The following is a 21516-nucleotide window of genomic DNA, read 5'->3' on the forward strand; positions in this document are numbered from 1 at the left end:
ATATATGTCTTAGCATGAAATATAGGTGGTGTAGAAATTACTGTTAATGATTTTCACTTTTAAAAATGAATTTTAGAGAAATATATTTCTATCAAACTTGAGGACACATTCACAGTTAAAAGAAATGTAATTTAACTGAAATTTTTAATGTTACTAAAAGAAAATGCAGAATATAAATTAAAATGTATTTTAACAGTTGTAAATATAATTATTAAATATAAAGATGTTAGCTCTGGTACATAAGAAAATACTTACAACTAATAAAAAAGTGGATTGTAGAATATACATGTTCTATGTATAAAAATAAGTAAAATATTTTATAGTCCAAAGGGTATTTTCTAAGCCAGGTTATCCATGTAACTCTATTATAATACCGTCTCATTAGCATTACTGGAGCACATAGAAGCATGGAAGAAATCTAACAATAATCTTGATTTAAAGCTCATATTGCAACTTTAGCGCCTGTACAACTTGTAAAGTAAAATGTTCATTTGGTGTGTCTGAGAGGTCATCAAAGAGCTGTTCCAATTTGCTCCTTTTGGCTCTTGCTAATTAGTGTCAACATCATCTTAAACCTTTCTGCTTTGCTCAGATAGAAAAGATGCTGATACACCAATGAGAGATCTTTACCGATAAGATTGTTTTTCAGACACTGAATGAGGAGAAGGAATATATCGCCTTCAAGTTTGTTACTCAACAACATTGGCAAATCTTTTGGTTCAGTGATGGCTAAAAGGTGTGCACAGGTTTCTTTATCTTTCCTAGTACTGAGAGCATTTATAACCTGACCAAATTCACAGGCATTGTTAGGCTTAGTGATCAGTAGCTTTCATAGTGTTCCGGTGGTGTATCGCTTGGGTCTCCCTCTTCAGGAGCAAGGCTGGCTGTGGCCACCTCCTCTGAGGTCCTTTCGGGCTCCTCTTCATGGCCTGCACTTACCTCTTGAATCTCAATTTTCCTTCTCTCCTTGTCTTTATTGAGTGATGCTGTATTATCCTTAATATTAAGGAATCTGGTTACTCCTTCCAGTTCCATCTTTGCCTCAACAATACTTGAGTCTAGTAGAAGAACTTTATGGAGAGCGTTTAAACTTTTCTGGTAGTTCTTGAGTCCTTTATGAGCAAGAGCTCGTCTATAGCAAGCTTTCACATTCCTGTTATCTGTCTGCAGTGCCTGATCACAGGCCTGCTTTGCCTCTTCAAACTGGCACAGTTGCAAGTCACAGAGAGCTCTTTGTGTAGATGGCACATTGCTTGTTGTTAATGTTTAAGCATTCATTGTATTTACTGAGGACATCTTTATGGTTTTTATCCTTTACACATTGATTTCCTTCTTCTTTAAGAATTTTAAACATTTTTTCATCTGTGGTGCCTTCTTGGTGGTGGCTGCAGGCATCTCCCACTTGGTCTGGGGGTGTCTCTGCTGCAGGCGGCCAAGCCCGCAGCTGCACAGAAGAGGGCAGAGCAGGAATGGGCAACAGCTTCTCCCTCCAGCTTGGTCCATCCAGATCCATTAAAATTCTTGTTATTCAGCAGAGAGGAAGCGGCTGAAAAGAGATGTGTTGCCAGGGAGAAAAGAAGCATATGCAGGGGAATTTAATATATACAGATTCCTTCCCATTCTCACTCAGGGGGTGAACACAGGTCATAATATAAATTAGATCCAAATTCTTTGCTATTTCAGCATTATAAATTAATACTCATCCTAGATGAGTGTCTATTAAAGGGTATATAACACAAATATGTAGCAGGCTCATGGAGACATCCATTCTCCTGAGGAGAAACAACAGATACGTTTCCACTGACAGATGTGGTGCCAGTGAACATGTGCAAATCCTGTTAATACTGTCATTTGCTAGCTGGATTCCACAGTCTATTTGCAACACTGTTTTATAATCCACATAAGCTTTCTGATACTGCTCTAAAGTTTCAGAGGCCATTGCTCGTCGAAGAAGAGGTTTGATTGAGAATGGATGAAGTTCCAGAGCCCTGTTACAGTCGTGAATGCATCCACTGCAGTTTCCTTCTTTTAGGTAACATGCTGCTCTATTTGAATATAAGATACTCAGATCATCTGCACTTCCACATACTGCAGGCTCCAGCTGTGCGATCGCCGCCGAGTATTTGAGGGCCGCCTCCGAGAACTGCCCGGTTTTGAAGAGCTCGTTGCCCCGGCTCTTCAGGCCGGCGGGGCCCAGCGGCAGGGCGCCAGGCTCGGGGGGCGCACGGGCGGCAGCGGGGTCCCCGGCGCCGCCTCCACAGCCCTAGTGTCCGAGGGCAGTGCCCACCGCCGCCGAGGCCCGCGCCCGGCCCCGCCTGTCCGTGCGGGCCCCTGGCGCCCGCGCCCGCCTGCCGCCCGCGCCCGCCTGCCGCCCGCGCCCGCCTGCCGCCCTCGCCTTTGCCGGTCAGCCTCTTCTGGATGTTGCCCACGGTGGGCGGCCCGGTGGCGCCGCCGGTTCCTGCCGGCTCCGGGGCCTCTGTGGGGAGCGGATGCGGGAAGTGAGCGTTTGCATCACCGGGAGAACCCACGGCGGAGGCCGCCGGGAGCCGGCGCAGGGGCGACCGCCGCTCCCAGGGGCGGGTTCGCGCCGACGCCTCCCTCCCACCTCCTTTTATTGTTTCCTTTTCTGTAAGTTACTGGAGCTGAGCTTGATTCGTAGATTTCCTTTAGCTTTCAAATCGCCCCCTCTGAGGATGCCGCACCGCCCAGTGGCAGCTTCCCCGCTCAGCTCAGCCACTCTCCAGCCTGCGACGCCCTGCGTCCCGTGCCCCCTGCTGCGCCTCCAGCCCCAGACACCCCTACTGTCACTGTGCCTTGTTCTTTTCGGCAGCAGTGCGCTGAGGGCCGTGCTGCAGGGGCTGAGGCAGTGGAGGCCGGTGCCTCCTTAAGGTCTGAGCCTGAGCCGCCACAGTTTGTCATCTGGGTAGAGAGGCAGCTCTCTATTCCTCATTATTTTTTTGATGAATTATGTCAATTTTAATAATAAAAGAACAAAATTAAACACATCTGTAATATTTTGCATAAAACATAAAACAAGACTTGGTTGCCATATATCAGGTACATGGCCTCAAAGAGCTCTCCACTTTAAAAAAAAAAAGTTCTTATATTTGATAGTATTTAAAGTATTAGGCACCTGTATGCAGTCTCCAGTACTTAAGTGTCATGAGAACTTTTAATATGGGAGTGTTGTTTTACAACAAGAAATCATCATTTCTATTAATCTTTAATCATTATCAAGCAGTAAGGATTTGGTTATTTTCTGCTTCATTTATGAAAGGCTGCATAGGATTGCCCCTTTTTAAAATGCATGGTCTTTAACTTTATTTAATGCAGAAGGTAGAAACAGATGAAATGAAGGGCACTGATCTACAAATTACTCAAGTAAGACACCTGCATCATCTGTGAGTTTTCAAATGATTCATTGTTTAAATGATTAAGTGAACAACCAGACCTATAACAGGAAGTCCATGTAGGCATGATCATATCATATCATGTAGGCATGATCATATCATGTCTCCAGACTGGAGTAACTTTAACTTGGTTGGCTTGATGATATTAAATATGAAAAATCTAGCAGGATGTCAATAAATGTTAACCTTCTCTCCCTTTCTAAAATCAAAGCCATTCAATGATGATTTATTACTTGACTTTGATTTTTCCCATGTTCTACATCCATAGGATGTAGATATGAAATATTGATAAGGAAGAAAATACTAGAACATATCAAAATATTACTGTTCACAGTACGTGTTAAGCACTGGTATTTTAGAAATCTGTAAGAAAATAGACCAAATGTTAATGGCAGTAGTGTCTCTGAATGGAGGAATTATAGGTGGTGTTTTATTTTTTTTATGTTGTCCAAGTTTCCATAATGATCATGTATTACTACCGGATTATAGGAAGTTTTATCCTTAATAAGAGTAGATGAAAAGAAAGAGAAAGAACATAATACCTCCTTTCACTTATTTAATATCTTTAAGAAAACATTTTATAATATAATTTGTTTTAAAAAGGCTTTAAATGACCAAAAGAAGCTAACTACTGTCCTAGCCTTTTTCCCAGCCATGCTGAACTACTTGTACTTCCACTCGTGCATCATGCTGACTCCCTTGTAGATGCTGTTCCTAATGTCTTAAATACCTTCCTTGTGTCCTTAAAGTAACTAACTCCAAGATGTCTTTCAAAACTCAACACCTTATTCAGGAAGCCTTTCTATTCTCCCCAGTGCAATATAAATGTTTGTCCTTTGGACAGTCTTCTATGATTGCAGAAAGTGTTACTCCCAAGTGACTTAGCATAGCATGTACTGAATAAAAAGAAGAGTGAATAGAGAAGCCACATTGACATTTCTGTAATATGAACAATGGTTAACCTTTGTTCTTTTTCTCACTTAAGTGACTGACATCAGAGATGCATTAAGTGATTGGTCCTTTGACCAGAGTGGTTAAGCCAAACTAGGTGTCTGGACACTTTAAAAAGGGCTACACTTAATATAGACTCAACCTGTTAATTTCATAATATGTGTTCAGTAAATATTAATTGATGGCATAAATTCCAGGTTCTGTGTTAGGCACTGGATATAGAATGGAGAGACAATGCGTCTTCTCCCAGTGAGGTTAGAGTCTCATGAGGTCAGAGGGAAAACCTACAGTTTTGGAGGGTGACAAGTGCTTGTGTTGAGGCATTCAAATACTGTGGCAGCAAAAAAGAGGTGGTGGGGATGGGGACAAACCTTCTCCCCCCCCTCCCCCAACAATGTATAAAATTAAAATGCAGCTGTGTCTACAAAGGCAAATCAAAATAAGGGACTGGACTGGACAACCATCTGAGTAACATAATCAGTGTAAACAGTCAATGTCCTGTAACGTGAATAGACAAAGCAAACAGCAAAACCCGCTGTCACAGCTCCCGCTCACAGTGGAAGATTGGAAGACAGGCTGGCTGCCCCTCACTGCAGGAAGTCCAGATCTTTCTGTACACCAGCATGTTCGGTGCTTCATCTGCCACCCCGTTGCTGGTCTGCCCATAATTATTCCCCTGGGCCATGTCACCGCACCCTTGCTCCACTCTCAGACGCAAGAATTCCCAGTCGGCCCTCCGCGCCAAGGTCACGGCCCCGAGGCGGCTCCCGGCACGGGCGCTGTCAGATGGCGGCGAGCAGAGCCTCGCGGCAGGGCAGCTGCGTCACCCGCGGCGGATGCGGAACCGCGCGGGCTCCCGCCGCTCGGGCCAACACCAACCCCGTCGCGTGCACGGGCGGCTGGGCAGCCCGCTCGCCGCTCGCTCCGCCCGCGGCGCCTTCCCGAGTCAACGGCCCCGCCGAGCGCGCGCCGGAGCCCGGAGCCGGCTCGTGCGCGCGCCTGCGCAGGGAGGGCTCTCTGTTGCTTCTTGAGTGAGTTTTGGTAATTGATAAGCACCACTACCAAATAATTTGCCTATTAAAGCTATTTTGTCAAATTTATGAGTTTAGAGCTGTTTATTGTATTTCCTTATCCTTTTAATGTCTTTAGGAATATAGTGATATGCCCTCTTTTGGTTAATTTGCTCTTGTTTTCCTTGGTTAGCTTGGAAGAGTTCTTTCAGTTTTATTGACTTTTTTTCCCCTGCAAAGAACTAGCTTTTGATTTTACTGATTTTGTTGTCTACGTTCATTGATTTCCATTCTGTTCTTTAGTATTTCCTTCTATATTTAGCTTTGGTTTTATTCGCTTTTCTCTTTCTAGATTTTTAAGATGGGAGCTTAGAGTATTCATTGGAGTTTTCTTTCTACTATGATTTAGTGCCTTAATTTCTGTGTAAGAATCCTGTAAATTTTATGTTCTATTTCTGTTTTCACACAATTCATATTATTTTCTCTTTGCCCTTGAAATGTCTTTATTGACCCATGGGTTACCTTGAGGTGTATTTAATTTCCACACTTAAGGTCCTGTTTTTTTTTTAACTGTTTTGTTACTGATTTTAAGTTTACTACCCTCTTATCAGAAAACATTTTGTGTGATTTGAAATTTTTTCACTTGTTAGGATTAGTTTTATGACCCAGTATATGATCTCACAGTGTATGTCATAATGCACACTTGAGAAGAATGTACATTCTGTGGCCAGGCTGCATACTGGACTGTCACTAGAACCTGTTGGTTGGTAGTGTTGGTCTGTGGTGGTGGTGTTCCAGTTACAGACTTTTCTGTTTTCAGTTGTATCAATTTTTGCTTCATGTAATTTGAAGCTCTTTTGTCAGGTGAGCACACATTTAGAATTTGATGAAGGAAATCATAGCATTATGTAATGTCCCTCTTTACTCCTTGTAATTTTCCTAGCTCTGAAGCTCTGAATATTTTATGTGGTAGTAATATATAACCTTTAGCTTTCTTTTGTTTAATATTTTACCTTTCCCTTAATGGAGGTCAGATTCAGATTCTCAGCTTTCCATCATCTAAGTATCTCTCTCTCTCTCTCTCTCTCTCTCTCTCTCTCTCTCTCTCTCTCTCTCTCTCCCTCTCCCTCTCCCTCCCTCCCTCTGTATTATTTTTGCATTCGTTTCACAAAATTTTTCCTTAGATAAAGGATTCTCTTCTGGGTTGGCAGTTCTTTACTTTCCTCACTTTAAAGATACTATTGAACATTCTATGGCCTCCACTGTATTTTATGAGAATTCTGTGATCATTCAAATTTTAGTTTTTCTTTCCTTTTTAGCATTATGACATGTTTAGGCATATCAGGCCCAGCTGTTTGTTACTGATTTTGAGTTTACGCCTTATTGGGCCTAAACTCTTTGAATTTGCTCTATTTGGGGCTTGCTGAGCATGTTGAATCTCTAAATTTACATTTTTGTCAAAGCTGAGATCTTTTCTGCTCTTAGTAAGAATTGTTTTATCTAAAAAATAAGACTTCCTTTTCTTTTATAGAACACCTATAATGTGAAATTTAGAGAATTTGACACTGTCCCACAAGTTTCTAAGGATGCGTTCATTTTTTCCAATGTTTTTTCCTGTCTTTTCTTCAGTGTAGATAATTTCTGCTGCTCTGTTATCTTCAAGTTTACAGACCCTTCTATCATCTCTGTTCAGTGGTTGAGCCTATGCAATGTCTTTTGTAATTTTTGGAAATTATATTTTTCAGTTCTAAATTTCTCGACGTGGATCTTTTTTTATAGTTTTTATTTTTCTGCTAGAAGTTTAGTCTTTCCAATTTTAAGAGTATTAAGCATTACAACATTTAATGTGGTTATAATAGCTGCTTTAAAGTCTTTATGTGATAATTACAACATGAGGCATCTCAAAATACGCATCTGTCCTTTCTTTTCCTTGAGAATTTGTCACATTCTCCAATGGTGTGTGTATGTGTGTGTTGTTTGTTTTAGCATGTGCAGTAAATTTGGGATTTTATTCTGGCCATTTTGAATATGATCATGTCATTTCTGAGTCATGTTTGTATAGGTGCATTCAGACCATTTACATTTAGGGTGATTATGGATAGGTATGTACTTATTGCCATTGCAGGCTTTAGATTCGTGGTAACCAAATGTTCAAGGGTAACATCCTTACTATCTAAGAGTCTAATTTAACTCACTTAGTATGCTATTACAAACACAAGCTAAACGTTCTTTTTTTTCCTCTCCTTTTCTTCGTCCTCCACTCTTTATATATTGGGTATCACATTCTGTACTCTTTCTCTGTACATTTTTATTACCTCTGGTGACAGCTATTTAACCTTAGGAACACTTCCATCTATAGGAGTCCCTCCAGAATACACTATAGAGATGGTTTGTGGGAGGTAAATTCTCTCAGCTTTTGCTTACCTGGAAATTGTTTAATCCCTCCTTCAAATTTAAATGATAACCTTGCCAGGTAGAGTATTCTTGGTTCGAGGCCCTTCTGCTCCATTGCATTAAATATATCATGCCACTCCCTTCTGGCCTGTAAGGTTTCTGCTGGGAAGGCTGATGATAGCCTGATGGGCTTTCCTTTGTGTGTGATCTGTTTACTCTCTCTGGCTGCTTTTAATAGTCTGTCCTTATCCTTGATCTTTGCCATTTTAATTAATACATGTTTTAGTGTTGTCTTCCTTGGATCCCTTGTGTTCGGAGATCTGTGCACCTCCACGGCCTGAGAGACTACCTCCTTCCCCAGACTGGGGAAGTTTTCAGCAATTACCTCCTCAAAGACACTTTGCCTTTTACACTCTCTTCTTCTTCCGGTACCCCTCTAATACAAATGCTGTTCCATTGGATTGGTCACACAGTTCTCTCAATACTCTTTCATTCCTAGAGATCCTTCTTTCCTGTTGCTCTTTCAGGATTAGTTGTGTTAATTATATTTTCATACTGTATGTGGTTTTGTAACCACGCTGCCATCTGCAAACCAATCCTGTCAGTAGTGTGGCTTCTTTACACTGATGTCATACTCACTGAGGGCAGGGGTCAACTCCTCCATGGTTAAGTGTACTCCCTTCATTTTGTGGTGTGGCAGAGCATCGTGGGCAATATCTGAGATGAATTTATGGGCAGCTAGGGATATGAGCTGCATTCCATGTGTGTTCATGGCCTCAAAGCCAGCATGGTTCAGGCAGTCTCCAGTCATTACATCTGGGAATAGAGATGTGGAATCCTCCAGCTGCAATCAGGAAGTCCACTAGAGGTGTGCTGAACACCGTTGGCCTCACTGCTCCATGAGCAGTGTTGAGCATCGGGTAAACGCTGTTAGACACGGCCCCCTCTGAGGATGCCACACCGCCCAGTGACAGCTTCCCCGCTCAGCTCAGCCAGCTCTCCAGCCTGCGCCACCCTGTGTCCCATGCCCCCTGCTGCACCTCCAGCCCCAACATCTGTACTGTCACTGTGCCTTGTTCTTTATGGCAGCAGTTCGCGGAGGGCTGTGCTGCAGGGGCTGAGGCAGTGGAGACCAGTGCCTCCTTGAGGTCTGAGTCTGAGCCGCCACAGTTTGTCATCTGGGTGGAAGAGGCAGCTCTCTATTCCTTCTTGAGTGAGTTTTGGTAGTTGATAAGTACCACTACCAAATAATTTGCCTATTTGAGCTATTTTGTCAAATTTATGTGTTTAGAACTCTTTATTGTATTTCCTTATTCTTTTAATGTCTTTAGGAATATAGTGATATACCCTTTTTGGGTAATTTGCACTTGTTTTCTTTGGTTAGCTTGGAAGAGTTCTTTCAGTTTTATTGACTTTTTTTTCCCTGCGAAGAACTAGCTTTTGATTTTACTGATTTTTTTGTCTAGTTTCATTGATTTCCATTCTGTTCTTTAGTATTTCCTTCCATATTTAGCTTTGGTTTTATTCGCTTTTCTCTTTCTAGAGTTTTAAGATGGGAGCTTAGAGTATTCATTGGAGTTTTCTTTCTACTATGATTTAGTGCCTTAATTTCTGTGTAAGAATCCTTTAAATTTTATGTTCTATTTCTATTTTCACACAATTCATATTATTTCCTCTTCGCCCTTGAAATGTCTTTATTGACTCATGGGTTACCTTGAGGTGTATTTAATTTCCACACTTGAGGTCCGGTTTTTTTTAAATTGTTTTGTTACTGATTTTAAGTTTACTACCCTCTTATCAGAAAACATTTTGTGTGATTTGAAATTTTTTCACTTGTTAGGATTAGTTTTATGACCCAGTATATGATCTCACAGTGTATGTCATAATGCACACTTGAGAAGAATATACATTCTGTGGCCAGGCTGCATACTGGACTGTCACTAGAACCTGTTGGTTGGTAGTGTTGGTCTGTGGTGATGGTGTTCCAGTTACAGACTTTTCTGTTTTCAGTTGTATCAATTTTTGCCTTGTGTAATTTGAAGCTCTTTTGTCAGGTGAGTATACATTTAAAATTTGATGAAGGAAATCATAACATTATGTAATGTCCCTCTTTACTCCTTGTAATTTTCCTTGCTCTGAAGCTCTGAATATTTTGTCTGGTAGTAATATAGCCTTTAGCTTTCTTTTGTTTAATATTTTACATTTCCTTTAATGGAGGTCAGATTCTCTTTCCATCATCTAAGTCTCTCTCTCTCTCTCTCTCTCTCTCTCTCTCTCTCTCTCTCTCTCTGTTATTTTTGTATTCATTCCACAAATCTTTTGCTTAGATAAAGGATTCTCTTCTGGATTGGCATTTCTTTTCTTTCCTCACTTTAAAGATAGTATTGAACATTCTGTGGCCTCCATTGTATTTTATAAGAATTCTGTGATCATTCAAATTTTAGCTTATCTTTGCTTTTTAGCATTATGACATATTTAGGACTTATCAGACATTACTGTTTGTTATTGATTTTTAGTTTTGATCTTATTATGCCTAAACTCTTTGAATTTGCTCCTTTTGGGGCTTGCTGAGCATCTTCAATCTCTAAATTTATATTTTTGTCAAGTCTGGTATCTTTTCTGCTTTTAGTAAGATTTCTTTTTCTAAAAAAATAAAATTTTCTTTTCCTTTATATAACACCTTAATGTGAAATTTATACAATTTCATACTGTCCCACAAGTTTCTAAGGCTGTATTCATTTTTTGTAATGTTTTTTCCTCTCTTTCAAAATTTTTACAAAATTTTATGTAAAGTCATGCTTGTAATAAAGGTACTATAATTAGATAATTCAAAGTTCTTAAATAAGGTCTCAGGTACATAGAAGGCTTTTTTGTTTTTCACAGGTGTATAAGTTGAATAGGTACAACTTTATATAGAATTTAGTTCAGTCTCCTCATTTTAGGAGTGATAAATTACATGACTTTTCTGTGGTCACATATTGTTGGAAGAATTGTAATTGAAGCATTGTTCCAGGGAACTAATTTCCAGAGCAGAGTGATTGGTAAAAGTGAAGAATATGGTGCAGCCTTGAAAATTTAGAAAAGGAATACAAACTAGTAATTTGAATTTTTAGTGCAATGTAGTAGTAATTTAGGGAACTGCAAAAGATATGTAAATTTGTTTTATGTAGTTAGATATTTAATAACAAGCATTATAATTGGTTCAGTTGACCACTAAAGGGAGACAGGCTTAAAAAATTCTCTGTTGTTTAAAAAATTTTTGAAATTAATAAAATTAAAAACATTAAAGAATTTAAAAAATATGCTTTGGGCATGGAAAAAACTGGCTAGAGCTTTATTTTCCCTTATGAGTTTAATGAAATCAATTTTTGGAGTTTTTAATTTTAATTGGTAAATTTAAGGAGGACATGTTAACTAACATTTAATGTACTGCTTACTGCTCCTGAGTACTAGTCTACACTTAACATTTATTAACTCGTTTAACCCTCACAGCTACTCTAGGAGGTAGGTTATTTCTTTCATTTTATAGACTTGGAAAATGAGGCTACCCAGGTTCATAGTTGGTAAGTAATTGTTGGCAGGATTCCTATCTAGGCAGTGTCATTCTAGAACCTGGTTCTGAAGCCTCTCATTTATAGCAGCCATTTTTGAAGTTTGGTAATCTGATACAAAGGAACTGATACCAGAACCACCAGGGAATTCTATAGTGTATCTACTTACATAATGAAGCAGATTTGATTAGGCCATATTTTAATATGAATCAGGTTATGGAGGAAACAGTTATCTATCTATGTTAAATTGATTATTTTCTCCCATTGCATTTTTCTTAGGAATGTCTGTGTTAGAGTTGATTAAACACTGCCATGTGGTATCTGAAAGGAAAAGAAATCTTACTGAATTAAATCTATTACCTATTATCTTGCATTTGAAGGTCATTAATAGATGGGAATCTTCCTGTTGTTAGAAACATATAATGGGTACATTTTGAGTTGTTGAGCATGTTTTTAATGGTCTTCCTACTGTATTATCTCTTTTGCTGATGAGCTTATTGCATCAGAGTTAGATAAATCTTTAAGTACTGATACAGAAAGCCTTCCAGTACACAAAGATTTATCTAATTTTTAGAAGTGTATGTGTAGTATGTACTTACATACTATGTATAGTGGGAATTTTTTTTTAAAGCAGTACAGGTGATTGTGATGATGAGCTGGGTTTAAGAGTCCTGCACTAGTAGGCAACACTTTTTCAGTGAAATTCCACATCTAAGATAATTTTACATATGTAGTCAGAAAATGATATACTAATTATTCTTAACAACTTTTGCTTTTCCTTTTTTCTTTTCTTATTTCTCTCCAATTGTTTATGCCAACATGGCTTCATTCATACCGATTTCCCAAGGGTTGGGAGAGCAGCATAAAATTAGAATCAGACAGCTGATTGCCCAGCAGGATGTCGTCAACTATCCAAGCACAGAGCCTGAAGGACCCTGAGATTGCAGAGCTCTTCTCCAAAGAAGACCCAGAGAAGCGCTTCACAGATCTCAGAAAAGTTGGCCAGGGAGGCTTTGGAACAGTGTTCTTTGTGAGTGTTAAAGGCTTAATGTCAGTGACCAGCATTTATTTAATATCCAGTCCTGGCAGAGTAAAAATCAGTAATACAAAAAGACATAGGCAATAGTCTATTTTACAGTCACTTGCATTAGGTGTATATAAAAAGAGATCATTTTATTTATTGAGCTTCTTAGATTATTGAACAAATGAGAAAGATATTGGGCTTTAATTTCCATGTTGTTTACACTACTTTAGCAGTTTTATGACTTACATTGTTATTGAATCAAATATTGCAAAACACTGACTTACGTAAAGTCCCATACACACATTTCATTATTATTTATTCATTATTTCTTCCTATTAAGAATGCTGTTTTTTCTCAGCAACAAGTTTTGTATAGATGTTTAATATTTTGGTAGTATTACAGATTTAGCTTTTTCATTTTAATGGGTACCTTAAGAATAAAAGAGAAAATGTGTTCCAAATTCTTAACAGTTTTAACTTTTCACTTAATTCTCATTTGTAAATTAGAGGTAAAAATAAGGTAGTAGAAACTCCCTCTGCAATTTTCCTACCCAAAGACGGCTGCTGTTAACATTTAGATAAACATCCTTGCAGAATCTTTTTGTCTACGCATGCTTTAGGTGTGTGTGTGATGTAGGTTATGTTTGTTTGATTTCTGGATTGGACACAGAATAAGGGAAGAGGCACTCAGAAAGCAGGTATTTCATAAACAACCTTTTCTCTGTGTTACAGTTTTGTCTGAATGTAAGCTTCTCCCATTGTTCTCCTTAATACTACTGTGCAGAAATATAGAATAAAAAAGGAAAAAAATATACAGCCTCTTAGAAATGGGCCCAATAAGAGAACCCTGTTGAAAAAATCCCTGTCATGTAGCTATTCAATCTGTGTCAGTAGTATTTTTAGTTGACTTATTTTATTAAGTATAATTTATGTACAGTAAATACAGATATATTAAATGTATAGTTTGATGAAATTAGACAAGTTATATGCCATACAACCAACAATTCAAGATACAGAATGGTGATAGTTGTGGGGAATAGAAAGAAGTAGAAAGAGGATAGAATGATAACTTGTTTTACCTCTTTTGATAATAAATATTTAGTATATTTAAAAGTTAAAATTAAGTCATTATGTATGGGGGGGGGGGGAAGTCACTAATAGGCAAGCCAGAACAATGAATCCAAATGTATTTGGGCTATAACCACACTGGAGTAAAAACCAAAACTAATACGAGTAACTTTCATACACAGTATTTTAGCTGTATACCCTCTGTCTGGTTGGGAAGAGGAAAGTGCAAACAAATCTTCAACTCTTCTCCGTAAACTTGTTTCATATTGGTATGGGTGTGACAGTTCTGAAACTGTGTGTTAAAAGATTGAGCAGTGAATAATTTTGGTGTCATTTTGGACTCAGATCCTAACTGAAAAGAATGATAGAAATAGGAAATTGGCAAATGTAAGGAAGAACCACGTGGGACTAGATAGGTATTGCATAGGAATTTGTGGCATTAATATGAACTAATTACATGACATATATATTTCCTAGCTCTCTCTTCTGTAAGATTCTAGTTGCATTGATATCCTAGTAGCAACAAGCACACTTAGCACTCAGATCTTGGATTCCTCACTACATGGATCAAGAGCTCTTGCAGTAGTGGTTCATTCTATTGTGGGGACAAGGATCATAAAAGATAAGCTTTATAACTTGAACCAGAAATGTAAAACATGCTTTTAAAATGAAAAATAGGACCTTTCAAGAGGATGCTAGAACCAGCTTGAAGATGCTCCCACTGGCCCCATCTGGAACAATTTGAACATCAATATAGACATCTATTGATTATAACCCATTGAATAAAATAGGAATTCCTAATTTCCATGACAGATATAGGATGGATAGATAGAAAGGGAGGGCTTTTCTTTATAATAGAATGCTGACTGGTAAATGTGAAGGGAATGGTAGAGTTGGGAAAAACCAGCATTTTGAAATCATCATTGCAAAGATTGTTTAGGGCTAGAATCTTCAGTGTTTGCTAAACCTAGGGGGAAAGTTTGATGAGCAGAATATTTATATAGTTTAAAAGTATCTCTGCACAGGTTGCTAGATACAAAGTAGGAAACAGTGGTTATAACTATATACATTGGAAAGAAATAGTTACACACCTTGAGTGGGTGATGAAAATTTGTAACCAGTGATAAACAGACATTGTATGCATCCAGATATGATACCCTGAAAAGGACACAATATTACTCATGTAGTATTTCAGCCAGAGAGATGTAACCAGAATCTAATCTTGAAGAAGCTTCAGACAAACACAAATTTAGTAAGGTAAGTACTGCTGTGTAGTCTCAAAAAATGCCAGTGTCATAAAGGACAAGGAAGAGTTGAGGAAATTGTTTCATATTAGAGGAGATGAATAAGACATGATAAGTAAGTACAACTCGTAATCCTGAAGAGACAGAGAAACATGACTGTGGACATTAAATATTTTTCTGTTGGTTTTTGTGTATGTGTGTGATAGGCAAAAGTAATCTCATCTTAATCTGATTTAATTTTAATGTAATCATCATTACTAATGAGTTTGGATTTTAATAAATTACAGTCACTTTAACTTACTATTTTAAAGTAATGGTAGAGCTGAAGATTTTGCAATAATAATAGAGTTTACTCTATAATCTTCACCCAGATCCTTTAAAGTTTACAAGTTTCATAACCACAGAACCTTTATCAAAACTAAGAATTCAACATTGACACACTGATACTATGAACTAAACAACACACTTAATTCAGATTTTCCCAGTCTTTGTGCTCTTTTCTGTTCCTGAATCTACTCCAGGTGACCGCACTGCATTCAGTCTACCCACTTTTGAATTTTATCTTGTGCTAATTAGAAATGCAGCTCTTTAGCAGAGCAATGAAATTGGACCCTTACCTCATACCATATGTGAACATTAAAATTATAAAACTCTTAGGGTAAAACTGCATGACCTTGCTTTTGTCAAAGGATTCTTAGAAATGACAACAAAAGCATGAACAAAAGAAAAACATAGATATTGGATTTGATCAAAATGTAAAACTTCTATGCTTCAAAACTGTAAAGACAACAATAGAATAGGAGAAATTGTAAATCATATGTCTGCTAAGGGACTTGTGTCTAGAATACATAAATTAACTCTTACAATTCAATTAAAAAAAGGCAACCCAATTTTTAAACGGGCAAAGGATCTGAATTGACATTTCTCCAAAGATGTACAAATGGCCAGAAAGCACATAAAAAGATGTTCAACATCCACTGGTCTCAAATCTTGAAAACATTATACTAAGTGAAAGAAACCAGTCACAAAAGACGATATAGTATATGGTTCCAAAGTGTACAGAATGGGCACATCTCCAGAGACACAGAAAGTAGATTAGTTGTTCTTTAGGGCTGAAGGGGTGAGGAATATGGATAGGAGAGTGATAGCTAAAGGGTGTGGGGTTTCCTTTTTCTTTTTTTTAATGGGGAAAAAATTTGAGGTAAGGTACACATAATATAAAATTTACCATTTTAACCATTTTTAAATGAAACAATTTGGAGTTTCTCTTTAAGGTGATGAAAGCTCTAAAATTGTAGTTATCGGTAAATTGCATATATCTGTCATATTGATCAGTATTGCCATGCATCTGTCAGTGTACTAAAAGCTATAGAATTACACACATTCAAATGGGTGAAATGTGTGCTATGTAAATATCTCATTAAAACTGTTAGAAAAGAATATAGCTGCCTAGATCCATTGACTAAAATCAAGGGGCTCACAAATTGATGAGTAGAGAACATTCTGGAAAAATAAATTCATATTCAAGATCTTATGCATATAGATCCACTTCACCCATTATGTTAGATGGTGCACGTTTTCCTTACCCAGTCTGCTAGTAATTGAAATTGGAAGGTCATTAGTTGTTTCAAGTACCCACTTAAAAGAATATATATATATATATATATATATATATATATATATATATATATATATATTAAGGAACTCTAGGTATAATTTACATACCTGCTTGTCTAATTTTTAAGAGCGTTTTTTAGATTTAAGTTACATACTCTCAGTTCACCAATTTTAAGTGTGCATTTCATAGATTTTTAGTAAGTTAGATTTTTGTAGCCATCACCATAATCTAATTTTATAACATTTTATCTTTGGGAATTCATTAATGACTGAATTGAAGATGAATTCTTCCACAGATGACTAGAGATGATTAACCCTTCTTACTGAACTCATATGAAATGTTTTGCAGCTATCCTCTTGTGCCTTCTTTATATATCATCTTTTTTTTTTTTAACTCATAATGAGAATTTGGCTCTTACTTTCTAAGGGGTTAACTTTCATGTTTCTGCTTTTGCTTTTATTTTTTTATCAAAATTCGACAGCAGTGGTAAATAGTAATGGTGATAGCATTTTAGCTGTCTTGTCTTAATTTTAGTTAATAGCTATTTACAATAGACATGATTTATCATGTTGAGGAATTACCTTTCCTGTGTGGGTTTTCTAAGAGTTTGGTCTTCCCTGCATTAAATACATTTAGAGTTGGACTCTTTCTGCATTTTCAGCATTTATTATGCATTTATATGTATAAGTATATATTTTCCCCTTTGATTTGTAAAAAAATATGGCAAATTATGAAATGTTTTCCTGTATCAAAATTTTGCATTTCTATGGTAATATATTTTATCCAAATGAAATATTCTTTTAATGCCCGGTAATATTTGGTTTTAAAATTTTATTTAGAGTTCCCTTGTCTACATTTATAAGTCAGATTGGTACCTAACTTTCTATTTTGCGCTGCTTGTGAGGGTTTAGTTGTTGGGTTAGACTGCCTCCTTACAATTAATGGGGTAGCTTTCCTTTTTCTCCCCTTTTATCCTGGGAAGTTTCCCTAGTGAAACTGCTCCGCTCACAACAATTTTAAAGACAATTAGTATTCTTTTCAATCTTCCACCACTGTTTTACTCAAATTTCTTCTCTAGATCAATTTTAGTAGTTCTTTCCTAGAGAATTGTCCATTTCATTGAAATTTTGACATTTACAGGCCTACCATAGATTGTACTAGTCATTTTGTTTGTTTATAGTTCTATTCAAATTTCTATATTTTTCCTCTCAACTAGCTCATTCAAAGATAAACATGCATTATTTTTATTTCTAAAGTACCAGCTCCTTGATAATTTGATACACTTTTTGTTATCTATTTACTTATGTTTTTAATGTTCTTTAAAAGCAGTTTTGATATCTCTTTGGACATGGTAGTTTATAAATGTTTATTTTAACAGTGGTCTTCTGTCTTTTTTAGGCACGAGATGTGCACACCAATGACGTGGTGGCTATCAAGAGAATACCTTATAGTGGAAGGAAGGCTACGGAGGTAGGTGAAATATGTATGTTTGTATTGGCATGTTAAAGAAAGCCATACCGTTTTTAATTGGGGATAGGTGGGAATTTTTTCAAAAAATATTGAAAAATATACAAATCCTAAGGTTTATCTCAGTGAATTTTCTTCCACAGACTCAATGTGCCCATTTAACCTGTACCTAGAGCCATAAACAACATTCCTGACATCCCAGAAACCTCCCAACTGTGTCCCTTACTTTTAAGTTTTTTAGATATGTGCTGCTGACACGAGTTTAATGTTTTAAATTGTTTAGCAGATTATTCTATAATAGAGGGATTATCATGTCTGAGAAAGTAAACTAGAATAAGGTACATTTGACAGTAAGTATACTGGATATAAATTTTTAATGGTTGAGAAATTATTTAACGGCTGTTTCAAATAATCATTGGCAGCTATATATCAAGTCTGAAAAATAAGGCAGTGGATAATCTGAAAAATAAAATTACTGATACTGTATTGCATGTACTTTAGTTCATCAGTATTCTGACTAGTTCTTCCTTATTTGTGTGAATTTATAAAATTACTTTCTAAGTCTGTTCTCTTTGACTTTCTATAATTCTTTAAAAAATTTATTTACTTTTAATTGTGGTAAAGTACACAAAACAAATTTACCATCTTAACCTCTTTAAGTGTAAGTTCACTGGTGTTAAGGATATTCACATTGCTGTGCAACCATCACCACCATTCATCTCCAGAATTCTTTCATTTTGCAAAAGTGATATTCTGCACCCATCAAACAATAACACCTCATTCCCGCCTCCCCGCAGCCCTTGGAAATCACCTCTCCAATTTCTGTCTCTATCTATTTGACTACTTTAGGTATCTCATGTAATTGAAATTATGCACTATTTGTCCTTTTGTGCAGACTGGCTTGTTTCACTTAATATAGTGTCCTCAAAGTTCATCTATGTTGTAGTGTGTCAGAATTACCTTTCTTTTTAAAGCTGAATTATATTCCTGTGTGTGTATGTAAAAACACCACATTTTGTCCATCTACCATTTGTAAATGGACACTTAGTTGATTCTACCCCTTGGTTATTGTGAATAATGCTGTTATGCACATGGGTATACAAGTATTTCTTTGAGTCCCGGCTTTTAAACTTTAGGGTATATGCCCAGAGGTAGAATTGCTAGATCAGTCTTTAATTTTTAAAGGTTTTGGCTTTCTACATTTCTGTAATCTCTGTTTTGTGGTAAATATTGTTTTTTGTGATAAACCGAAAATCTCTTAATAGTTTCTAAAACCCCTAAAAAACCTCCATTTTTTACAAGTTGAATTTTATTTGCCATTCTACAGTATAACATTAAAACCAGCTTTCATAGCAGACTTGTGTTGGAGTCTGTTTAATTAGTCATGCCTAGAACAAAAAGTTTCACCTAGGGCATCATCTTCTCTCATGTAATATTGTGTCCTTCCTGGAAGTTTTTTTTACTTTGAAGAATACAGGTTTTAGCTTGGTTTTGTTTTGAGAGTTTGCCTCCCAGAGCACTCAAATTTGAAATGTAAAGCCCATAAAACACTTTCTGAAGTTAGCATCTTACAGCTTACACATTTTACACTGTGAATATCTTGCTCTATTTTCTTGAGGGCTTATGAAATAACATAGGAGATATAGGATCTTAAAATCCAGTGCAAAACATTTTTTAAAGTTCTGTATTCTAGTTCCCCTACCTTTAGAAATATGATACAAGCCAGCGGTAAAGCTTGGAAAAATGGAAACAAGAACAAAAAACAGATTCCAAGTTCCCATCCCACATCTCCTAAGCCTCCAGAGTCTCTGGTATGGACCCAAGTACCTGTATTTTCAGTTCCCTGATTGCTTCTGACAAGTCACCCTACTTAGGATATGGCCTAAGTTTCTGAAGTTGTCATAGAGTAGCTTTTATTGCTGAAGATTTATCTGTTACTTACTAGTAGGCGTCAATGGGAAGGCTCTTCGGGAAATCCTGTAGGAAAATGTTTCCATGCTGCTTGGTTTTTCTGTGAACTTCCCTCTGTTATAACCTAAGTGTTCACTAGCATTTTAGAATATGTGCATTTAGGAATTTAGGTAATTACTTGGCTTGAGTTTAAACAGCAGAAAAAACATCACATTTGGTAGACAATGTAAGCCAAAAACACAACAGCTGAACTTTAAGGTATGTAAATTACACAACAATAAAGCTGCAAAAAAAGAAGGGGGAGGTTGAACTTTTGAAGAAAAACCACTAAATACAGTATATAGTTTTCAACTAGCTTGGTGTGTGGTTGTAAAATTTTTATAAGACTCATTGATAATAAACTTTATGAAAATAAAAATATGTCCTACCAGGAATGAATTTTACATTATTGAGTTGTAAAGTATATAAATGTAATTTCTTTAAAACGTATTAGTTTGACATTTAAATATTACAAATAAAGCAAAGTTGTATGTTCTTGTTAACTTTTTAATCTAACAATTACTTTTGTACTTATATAGTTTTCTAAGGAAAGGCAACTGTTCCTAGTTCTTTCCTTTATTCTTTTTTTTCTCCCCACAGAGATGGCAGGGTATTATTAAGGAAGTCAGGTGCCTACGAACATTAAAACATCCCAACATTGTAGAATACAAAGGCTGCTATTTACGTGAGCAGAGAGCATGGGTAGGTATCTGCTCTCCCTTTGCTGTAATTTTAGTAGGGTTAGTTTATAATTAATTCAAAAATGTCTCAAAATAGTTGTGTAAAGCCACGCACAAACACCTTGATATGTTAGCTCATACTGAGAAAAGAGGAGCAGCTTTTCCTGAAACTCTTAGGCAGTAAGAGATGACGGAACTTTTGCCGGTTGACTGCAGAGATTCAGCTGACCGTTACGTGCACTGGAAAATGTTCCGATGTATGTTAGCGGTGTCATTCTTCAAATGCTTTATCAAACATTTGTTGAGAACAATCCTATCAAAGGATGAAAATCAGCATTTATTTTTGACATAAATGTATTGTAAGCTATTTAACCACAAGGATCTTGGTTGGAATATTGGTGGTGAATCCTGGTGAAATCTGAACTGATTGTGATTCTTTGGCTGAATAATACTGAAGGTAGAAAATTGGGACATTTTATTGTAGAAAATGGAGATTAATTTTGCCCCGTTGAAACTAAGATAAGGTAGTAATCTTACAATGGTATAGGCATAGTAATTATGTCTTTTCAGAGAAAGGCTAATTTTTCTTTAAATAGGAATGACCTTTTATTTTTAATAAGCTACAGCTGATTATCATTTTAGTATACAGAACTTAGATTTATTTAGACTTGTAATGTTTGGTTTAATTTGATGGTGATGGTACTCCTAATTTGAGTCTGTGGTAAAAGAAAAAACAGTGACAGAGAGGGTAGGCTGCCTCTCTATCTTTCAAGTTTCTCCATCTGTAAAACAAGGATGATAATAGGGTCTCCTTCCAGAGGCGGTTATGAGGATTAAATTAGTTAATATATATAAAATACCTGGCACGTAAGAGGTGCTCTGTGTTTGCTTTATAGGAAAGATTTAAACTGTAACCTAAACTTTGTATATATAGTACCAGAGGACGATTTTCTGATTCCTAACAATACCAGTATTGCTACTATAGGTTAATATTAATGGAATATGTATATTCCTTTATAGCTTTAGTTAGTAATTATATGAAACACACATCTTCTACAAGCAGTTATATGTCGGCATTATGAAAGATTAATGTAGCATTGGCTTAACTTCATGTATGCATTTAACAAGTTCCAAAATGTATACTTATATT

The 21516-nt window shown here is 36.8% G+C and overlaps 2 protein-coding genes and 1 pseudogene across 5 annotated transcripts in view; 1 reads left to right on the top strand and 2 right to left on the bottom strand.

Annotated features, from left to right (window-relative positions):
- Positions 1-21516, bottom strand: part of LOC118969742 (uncharacterized) — a 203064-nt gene that overhangs the window by 80302 nt on the left and 101246 nt on the right. The gene's annotated exons all lie outside the window — the stretch shown is intronic.
- Positions 127-6283, bottom strand: LOC140848010 (sperm-associated antigen 1 pseudogene; annotated as a pseudogene).
- LOC140848098 (serine/threonine-protein kinase TAO1-like) overlaps positions 12215-21516 on the top strand; it is a 70538-nt gene continuing 61236 nt past the window's right edge. Inside the window, exons 1-3 of the mRNA XM_073230380.1 lie at positions 12215-12346; positions 17668-17739; positions 20287-20388. Of these exons, the coding sequence (XP_073086481.1) occupies positions 12215-12346; positions 17668-17739; positions 20287-20388 (306 nt within the window). The remainder of the gene's footprint in view (positions 12347-17667; positions 17740-20286; positions 20389-21516) is intronic.

Source organism: Manis javanica, chromosome 2 (genome assembly GCF_040802235.1).
Source record: "Manis javanica isolate MJ-LG chromosome 2, MJ_LKY, whole genome shotgun sequence".
NCBI lineage: Eukaryota > Metazoa > Chordata > Mammalia > Pholidota > Manidae > Manis > Manis javanica.